At 35.7% G+C, this 9,905-nt stretch overlaps 1 protein-coding gene across 1 annotated transcript; it reads right to left on the reverse strand.

Moving 5' to 3' along the window:
- Positions 1-436: 436 nt before the first annotated feature.
- Positions 437-6,898, reverse strand: LOC125225467 (glycosaminoglycan xylosylkinase homolog). The gene is made up of 6 exons (XM_048129207.1): positions 6,449-6,898; positions 6,159-6,296; positions 5,301-5,529; positions 3,710-3,914; positions 2,798-2,998; positions 437-1,638 (listed from the first exon to the last, which is right to left on the reverse strand). Exons 1-6 carry the CDS (start codon positions 6,740-6,742, stop codon positions 1,428-1,430), a joined length of 1,278 nt encoding a protein of 425 aa, XP_047985164.1. The 5' UTR covers positions 6,743-6,898; the 3' UTR covers positions 437-1,427.
- Between the last annotated feature and the right edge of the window lie 3,007 nt (positions 6,899-9,905).

The raw sequence follows: 9,905 nt of genomic DNA on the forward strand, positions 1-9,905 counted from the left end.
TCTCTTTCGAACTATTTGTTACAGTGTTAACACTGCTAACATACGCCCGCACCGCATACTGTCCTGTAAGAGGGAAAGAAATAACTCTTTCTCGCTCTCATTTACGTGAAAAATTCCAAGGTCGCCGTACGATGCGGTCGTATGTTAGCAAGTAAAGTAACTTTACTATAGAATTTGTATTTACTATAACCACAGCCACACTATAACATAATACAATGATGTCACGGTAGCACGCGTCGAGTTACCTACTCTTCGATTTATAAAATAGAATTAGGCTAGTTGCCTATACTTAAAATAAAATATTTTATGCAGTGCACGAAATAAAGCACCACATAATTAGAAGAAAAACATGGACAGTAGTTATGTTTAAACATAATTTCTATTTAATAAATCAAAGAGAAAGATATAAAGTAAATGAATTGACCGTGACGTCACTCCTCAGTATTTCATAGTAATACCTACCATACTAGCAAATCGTTTTGACAGTTCTTAAAAAGAAGCTGATATGACTAGTAGGAAATTAGCCTATTGTATACAAAAATAATTGCTGTCTACATTTTATATCCATCTTCTGGTGCTTTATTTCGTGCTAAGTATGAAATAATTCATTGTAAATGCAGTCAAATATCCGCGTTGTTGTTAGGGTCCTATCTCTATCGCACGCGCATAACTAAATATATCGGTATCCCATTCGCACAGGGGTAATTTATTTAGTTAATTGCATGGCATTAAATAGATTCACAGGTATACAATATATATCACAACAAATATGTCACAAATTGATGTCCAAGGTTCTCAGCCATTACGCTGCGCCAGGGGTAATAAACACATTACACATACACATATCAGTGAGAGCTGACGGGTCAATGTACAAAATTTCGTCTGTACAGTCCTTAATCTTGTACTTTATCAGTTATCACTTAGAGAGCGCGCACACGGGCAACTTTTCGCAGCGACTTTTTTGTCGCGGCCATGGCCTAGTATGAAAGTGCGCTCACGAAGCGACGCAACTTTTCATATAAGTACAAATACGAAAGTTGCCGAGCAACTTTGTCTCCCGTGGGCGCGCACCCTTATCACTACCTAAGTATTACCAAGGACGATATATACTGGGACTGACAATCTCATACAAACATGTACCTCTGAAACGGCCCACAATTCATGGATAAAACTAGATGGTGCTGTTCCACAGCCTGCAAGTGGCAAAAATCATATTTTTAATAATACTTCAGCGTCTTTTTAATTTACTTTGAGAACAAACGACATATTTCTTCATTTTGATGTCATGATATCACTTCAATATACATTTTGAATTTTTTTTTGCCCTCATCAGTGTAGTTATGATAGTATTTAATAGATGGCGCTAACGAATATAGGTACGATGCTTAGTGTGGAGATTTTCAATCCTTTATAAATCATCTTTAGTATTACCAATGACTTTTAAATACTTTGGCACTACCATATCTTCCTATACAATACTGGACAGTAGCATACACTTTGAGAAGCCTGCGCTCCACGGCTTTAAAGTGGTCCTCTGTAGCCAAGTTTTCGTCTTGAAATGAGGACATTAGTTTGATTGTTTCAGTCAGGCTGCCACCAGATAACAGCTCTAGATATTTCCATGTCGTTAATCTTAGACTGAAAAGGAAACAGATATTAATGCATTGAAGGGGTTAAATACGTATGCAAATGCAAATGGGAAAGTGTGTGTGTCTGTTTGTTTGTCCGTCTTTCACGGCAAAACGGAGCGACGAAATATCTGTATAAATGGGGAGTGATATGCTAACTTTTAACGCGAGCGAAGTCACGTATAAATGTTTGCCAACTTTTGGTGTAAACTAAGTGTAGGTACAAATATGTAACTATTACAGTCCGCGAATGTGTGCTATTAACACATTCATAGACGAAAAATGACGCACTACATCAGAAAGCGGACGTTATCTATTAACCACATATCTGAGCAAAGTTCACGAGTGCCTACCAGGCGGGTTGGTTGCGAAATTAAAGGTTCTGGCTACGACAAAATGGGTAGATCGTTACACTGTGGAATATCTAATTTACCTGGAACCCTAAATGGCTCAACAATCACGAAGCGTGACTGTTCATCGGAAGGTAATGCAATATCATGATGACATGGAGCTGATGTAACGATGTTGTCCATGGACCATAGACATGGTTATCTGATAAAACAACACTAATAATGCCTCTATGAGTAATAGTAGTCTTTGGACAGAAAAGTGACGATTAAGAGCTTATATACTCTGTCTGGTCAAACAAGTCTGCCAGTAAATAAGAACAAGGAAAACTATAGGAGGTATCCTTTTCTCTAGCACCCTAAAGAAAAGGATGCATATAGTTTTCTTTCATCTTTGTTCTTATTTACTTACTGACAGACTTAAACAACATTTTTGAAGTGAAACTTCTAATGCGGCTTCCAACTGACAGCGCGTAACACTCAGTCATTGTTACTTTTCGTGGAATCCCGCTCACTCAGCGCGTAAAATTCTGTCAGCGCGTAACATTCTGTCTCAACGCAACTCACTCATTCAATTCATTCACTTATTCACTCAGCCAGTGACAGAACAGAATGGTGGAATGTTTGTTTTTCAATAATTTGAGCAAACAGCAATGTAAAATATTTAAAACAGTAAAAAGATGGACGTAACTAAACAGTAAACACAAAAACGTGATGGTCACTTGACAAAATGTTTTTGAGGTTATGTTAGGAAGTTTCACTTCTTTCGCGCGAGGGACTCCACGCACTGTTTTTTATTTGTTGCAACAACTTACTACTTACATGCAGCATTGGTAAAGTGGAGCTAATATATCCAATTCGTCGACAGATGGATTTCCAAGTCCTTTTCCGTTGTCCAGAAGTAGAATTCTGTCTTTGTACATTTCATAGCGGTGTCTATCTCCATTTTGGATCAGAAAGTCGAATATTGAAATATCGACTAAGTCTAAAATTCTCTTTGTGCTCAAAGTTCCCATAACTTTTCTGAAACATAAAATTAAACATTTAGAAACGTAAAGGTAAATAGTCTTTGTCTACCACTAAGGTTTTCTGTGATTGTCACGCGTGCTCGTTAGGACAAAGGTTCTCAAACTAATCATTTCGATAAGTCTCAAATTAGTGCCCGGCTAGTTAATAGTGTTCAAATATTGTTACCATTGTGTATTCATGTGACATTTCAATAGGGTGAATCTGATCCTCATACAAAACGAGCCGCTTCGAGAGAAAAAAGCCGCACGCTTGCATGAAGCATAATGTTTGGTGGACTGGAGACATTGCCTTCCCTAGTGGTGCTTCTACACTGGCTGTTATAAATGTTATATAACACGCTGTGAGACTTGTGAGAGGGACAGCCATCGCGACATTTATAACAGCCCAGGATAGGAGCACCATGAGGCATTATGGTGCGTTTACCTGTCTCAGGTATATCTACACAGATCAAACTGACCAAACTGTACCACCAAGAACGATATACTTAATACGGGACTGACAAAGTCCATACAAAAAAGCGTACCCCTGAAATGTATGGGTTTTTAAGCTTCAAACTAGATGGTGCTGTTTTGCAGCCTGGAAGTGGCCATAATCATATTTTCCCCAAATATTTTTGAACTTATGTGCACTGTGATTTCCTCACGAGCCAACTCATTTTATATAGATTTAGATTTCTAATGTAATGTTAATTCAAAAATTACTTACTTGCAAAAATCATTTTCTCTTTGCCATTCCATTAGTTTAGAATCTCTATAGTTGCGGCGCCATGGCGACTTGTACACTTGAAATTGAAATGGTCTGTCTAAGTATAAAATTGCTGCTCCTTCAATCTCGCCGTTATTGTCAGGGCATACAGTCTCGTTTATCTTACAATAAAAGCATTTTCCATAGATACAATATTCACCATTGCCTGGAATACAAAATTAGGTACATGACGAAATAGTCTTAGAAATAAATTTAATTTTTTTAAATTCTCTCTAAATTGACGTCCCTAGCTAAATACGAACTTGAGACATTGGGTCACTAGCCTACCCTCTGCCAACTGAGCTACCAAGACTTCACTGGAGGTCAGCAAATATTTCCGCGGAACGCAACTTAGGGAGGTGCCCCTAGCTACATCTACCGTGAGACACAAAAAATATTGTCTCGCTCGAAAATTTGTATATGTAGATAAAACAACAAAGGTTACAAAATAATACAATCTTATACAATAGTAAATAATCATTCATTGCACAATGCTGAGAATTCTACAAGAATTATAGGCCTTTTGCCAAGTCTAATATTTAACTCTGCATTGACTTTGACCTACATCTAATTACTGATTGAATATAAATTTGGCAGTGCTGAGTGCACTAGCAGAGCAATATTTAATGTACATTTTACTCTGTGTCTATTTCAGATTTGTCAACAAGTAATATTAATAAAAAAAAAACTGGCTTCAAACCCGTAATCGGGTAAGATAATTATTTAACGAATTAAAGGAACACATCTTAAGAAAGAAAAGTTGTATAAAGGCAATTATACAACATTGACATTTTGTATATGACATTTATTTCAGTTTATAGTTAAAATAGTAGTGTGTCTACTAAAAATACAAATTAAATTATTCTCTATCCCCCTTATTCATAAACGTCACTAAAGTTATCAAGCCGATAAAGTTCTTTTGTCCCTTTCCGACGTATTGGTGTGATAGAAAGGGACAAACGAACTTTATCGGCTTGATAACTTTAGTGAACGTTTATGAATAAGGGGGTAAGAGTATAAATTAATTTGTACTACACTGATTAATAAACAATTTAATTAAAAAAAAAAGATCCCCACGAATTGAGAACCTCTTCCTTTTTTTGAAGTTGGTTAAAAAAATAATTTTTTTTTTTTATACTACGTCGGTGGCAAACAAGTATACGGCCCGCCTGATGTAAAGCGGTCACCGTAACCTATGGACGCCTGCAACTCAAACAGTGTCACATGCGCGTTGCCACCCCATTAGAAACTTGTACATTCCCTTTTGCTGTGTTAAGTACACAGCAAAAAGGAGTGTACAAGTTCCAAGGAGGGTTCGGGTTGCCGACGACTCAAAGGACAATAAACGGAACAAGTTAGTTCCGTAAGTCCTCCCGTCATCAGCACACCGCACCCTCGTTGAGCTCTGTATTACAGTAATTACAGTAATAATTATAGCACATTCACTGAAAACTAGTCCATCAGTCTCATTTTGTATTGAAAATGTGGCACTTTTCACTGAATATGTTAAATTAAAATAGGTTTATGCAAAACAAAATATTCTATGAATCACCATTTTTTATCATTGTTTTTCTCAATCCCATTGTGGCGATGGAAAATATTTCTCTGTCCACATGAAGTTTCCTGATCACAGAGGGAGGTATCCAAGTGAAGTTCAGTGTCATGGCGAGGTAGTAAGCAAACACTTCGGCGTTGTGCCTGTCGAACCCAGCCACAATACTGCCATGAATTATGTGATCTCTCTCATATCGCTTTGGTTTGAAGTACAGCTTCTGATGTGTCTAAAAAAATTGTTTTAATACAATCTAAAACTGTGATTAAGGTTTGGAGTAAAAATGTGTCCGGTAAAACTACCATAGTTTAGATCCACTTCCAAAATTAACTTAATTTAGTTCCAATAAGTCATTTCGTGTTTTTATGGCAGAATATTCATAAAAAAAAATCAAGACAGATCCGTAAAGTACATAACCCATAGTTGTGGTACAGGAATTATATTGTTGAATCGTCTTACGGTGCCTTTTTAACCCCCGACGCAAAAACGACAGGGTGTTATAAGTTTGACGTGTCTGTCTGTCTGTGTGTGTTAGTGTGTCTGTGGCATCGTAGCTCCCGAATGGATGAACCGATTTAGAATTAGCTTTTTTTGTCTGAAAGCTGAGTTAGTCGGGAGTGTTCTTAGCCATGTTTCATGAAAATCGGTCCACTTTGTTGCAGTCTGGGTTTTTTTCATAATTTTAATTTTGTGGTTAGGTTATATTATGTGTAATGTTTAATGAAGTTACTTAAGGTAGACTTTCCATATAAAAAACAATTGTGTTTTATTAAGGCATTACACACTATTACTACATAATAATGTGCGCACAGACCATAAACCATCTTAAGTGAAATCTGTAACATTGTTAGTTCTTACCTCCAAAAGCAGGAGTAACTTAAGTTGAGTTCCTTTGACTGCATTGTCAACAATGACTATCTGTCCTGCCTTCATAGCACTTAGCATTTGTCCCGCGACTCCATTCTTGTGAGGGTAAAGAGAACTTCCAGTACCAACCTAAAGGTATAGAACTTATTTATCAATTTAATTTTCTGGTCTTTATTTAAATAAATAAATATGGTTAAAATAATATAATTTATATCTGTTTCAAGGAATCTTTATTCAGATGATTCTATTACAATAAAAATCATACACATAACACTACATACCTCTTTTTGAGTTGGCCAATAATTTTCAATATTATCTGACGGACTAAATGAAGTCAGCAAATATTTTTGAAGTGGAAAGAACTTGGAGTTACGATTTCTATATTGATTAGGAAGATAGTTGAGGTAATCATAGATATCTTTAAATACGCTAGGCGATTGATCTAGTTTAATACTGGGAACGTTAAAGCTTAGAGATTTTTTACCTATCGGCATTAGAGTATAGAAAAAGTATATATTTAATGCTACAAGTAATAGTAGAAATAGAGCGAAACCGAAAACATAATTCATAGACATTGTGCATTTCAAACACAAGCTAACACTACATAAATCATTAACACTTTTCTTCAGATCATTGGTTTATCACTGTTGCAATAACCTACTTCATTTTGTACCTAAAATATGTATATTAATAATAAAGTTAATTTATAAAATTTCAATAAATCGAATGAACACTCCTTCATCCTAGAACCTATACAAATACATATCAACAAAATAGTTCAAATGGAAATGTCAATGTCACATGTGTCATGTAGACATTTGTGAGTTGTATTTTCCTGAGATTTTGTGAAGTCCAATGTAATGAGGAGATTTGGAGATGAGGAGGCACACCAAAGAATATAATACTTACTAGGAGAAGAACGCCAACTCCATACAAAAAAAAACCGGCCAAGTGCGAGTCGGACTCGCCCACCGAGGGTTCCGTACAAACTTTCTTTCAAACTACCTAGTAAAAATAATCTCATATTTTCATATAACTCTAATGACTTGACTAGAAGACAAAAGTATAGGCACTAATGAGTATTATTGTGTATAGCGCCATCTCCCGGTCAATTTGCTAACTAATTTGCGCGACCTGGTTTTTCAGGGATAATTCTTTATAATGTTAACCGATTTAAACAGTTTTTACTTTATTGGACAGAAGATGGTTTACGTAACACCTCGTATTAATTTGAAGTACGATATACATCCGCAAGGGTGGGTAAATTGAAAGTAAAAATCTGAAAAGTTTTTTGTGAATTAAAAAAAAAGTATTCAAAATACAAACACGATTATATTTTTCCTGTAATATATAGCATAAAACCAATGTTTACTAAAATTTTCATAATTTTTCGTTGGTAAACTTCGGAGATAAGGTGGGGGGAACGGTATTTTTTTTACATTTTTCTTCAAAATTCTTTTTTTCCACAACAAAAAAATTATAAAAAATAGCTTATTTACGTTCAATTTGAGCTCTTTCCAACGATACCCCACTTGACCTAGTAACTTGAAATTTACAGTTTGCCCCCCTTTCATTTTGGCCATTTTCTACAATTAAAATTAATATATTTAAAAAAATTATACTTTCTATTTGTAGAGGTTTACAACGTTCACAACTATTCCAAATTTCAAGTTGATAGCATTAGTAGTCCTCGAGATATTTAGGAATGTGACAGACGGACAGACAGACGGACAGAGTCGCACCATAAGGGTTCCTGTTGTACCTTTTTGGTACGGAACCCTAAAAATGCCCCCTTCCCATCACACACACACTTACAAAACCTTTATACGTTTAAACTAGTGGCGGTCTCACACAAATTCCAACGGACATTAATGGAACTAAAATTGACAACAACCGGTTTAGCGGTTGTGGGTAGTAATTTTATCCATAAACATTATTTGAGTTGACTTTTGTTTTTGGTGTAATGAAATATAAGGCATATTATTTATGTTTTCTTATTTTATTATTTATAAACACATATTTTACACATGGAGATATACACCGAAGCACCGAGCGTTATAATCTGCCACCTTATTTAAAGATTTCACTAGGTACCTAATAGAAATAACCAAACATAAATTTCCGCGCACACAATTACACACGTATACACTACACGTTTCACACGAAAGTTTACATAGATCTCCAAATTGCTAATTTATTTCACAGATAGAACTTTAGCCAGATTAAATAGCACGACACCTTTCACTTACCCACACTTTTCCTCAGGGAAGCTATCCTGATCAATGTCATTGAAATACCTTCAATGACCGTTGCTACAGTTTGTATTATGCATTTCAGTAATCAATAGTGTGTAGTTTACTAATTTACATATTTAACGACCCGTGAACTCCTATTATTTATGAATAGGTAAAACACTTGTTATTATCAAGCAGTCTTCAGACGCCATTACCGTTGCCGAATGTTGCCAGCGCATCGCTGTTTATTCGATCCGATTCGAACACGGAATTCAGTGTAATTAATAAATATTAAGTCTTAGTGCAATAAATAATATGTTTAGATTATTTAAGTTTTATTAGATATTAGTAGAAGACTAAGACTAAGTGCTACCACGGCTACCACCATAACAGTTGGGAGAATAATTTGAATAGTGTGTGGGCAAGTGTATACGGAAAGGATTATATCTGGCCCGCCACCGGTCCTTCAAAATAGTGTGTGATATGGCCAGCACTGTAGTAAACAAATTATGCATTTTTGGTGTAAATCTGGCCCGTCTTTAAAAATTCCTTAATATATTTTGGCCCCCAATGAAAGAAAGTTTGCCCACCACTGATTTAGGTACTAAAATTCTATTCATCAATTTTATTACCTACAATATTAATCTCTCAACATGCAATCATTTTGAAATAAGTAGGTACTTTGCTTACCAACTACAATAAAACACAGATATTTGAAAACAGGTGCAACTAAACACTACAAACAGAAGTTTGTCTCCGATACTAACCGGATTACGGCCAATCAGGACCGGCGCCTCCCTAATTGGAGGGAGGGGCTTTTTTAACGGCTTGCTCAAACAGCCTGTCAGATGGCGTAACATTGTTATGCCGTGCGTGTAAACATGGTAAAGACAACAGAAGTTTCATGAGGTTTAAAGTTGATTCTTATTGTCTGCTAAGTTTATTAAAAATATAAAATTTATGGAAATGATCAAAGTACCAAGAACCATTTAATACCAGCTGGACTGACAAAGCGCATAAAAAAGCGTACCTACCCCTGAAATGTAAGGGCCTTTTAGGCTTAAAACTAGATGGCGCTGTACGCAGCCTGGAAGTCGCTAAAATCATATTTTCCCCGTATTTAATTAGTTATGATAGTATTTAATAGTTGGCGCTAAAAAATCGAGGTATGATTCTTAGTATGAAGTATGTAAAATTGTAAATCCTAATTATATACAGTAACGGACCCAATCATGGACAGTTTAAGAAACTACCTAAATAAGTCGGTAGTTTGATTTCGGGATCTGACATAATTCCAGCGATTGTTATAATTCACATAATACTTACCTACTACTCTAATAATTTTCCAGATGCCTATTGTCAAAAAGACGTAACAAAATCCTTAAAATTGTTAAACCAAGTAAAACTTACAAGTGTAAGTATTCGTTGTCTGTCCCTATCCCTACCCATCAGGCCGGTAGTACTTCCTATACCTAATTTGACTTTGCCCTATTCTTAAATGGTC

The sequence above is a fragment of the Leguminivora glycinivorella genome, chromosome 4 (assembly GCF_023078275.1).
Source record: "Leguminivora glycinivorella isolate SPB_JAAS2020 chromosome 4, LegGlyc_1.1, whole genome shotgun sequence".
In the NCBI taxonomy this organism is placed as follows: Eukaryota; Metazoa; Arthropoda; class Insecta; order Lepidoptera; family Tortricidae; genus Leguminivora; species Leguminivora glycinivorella.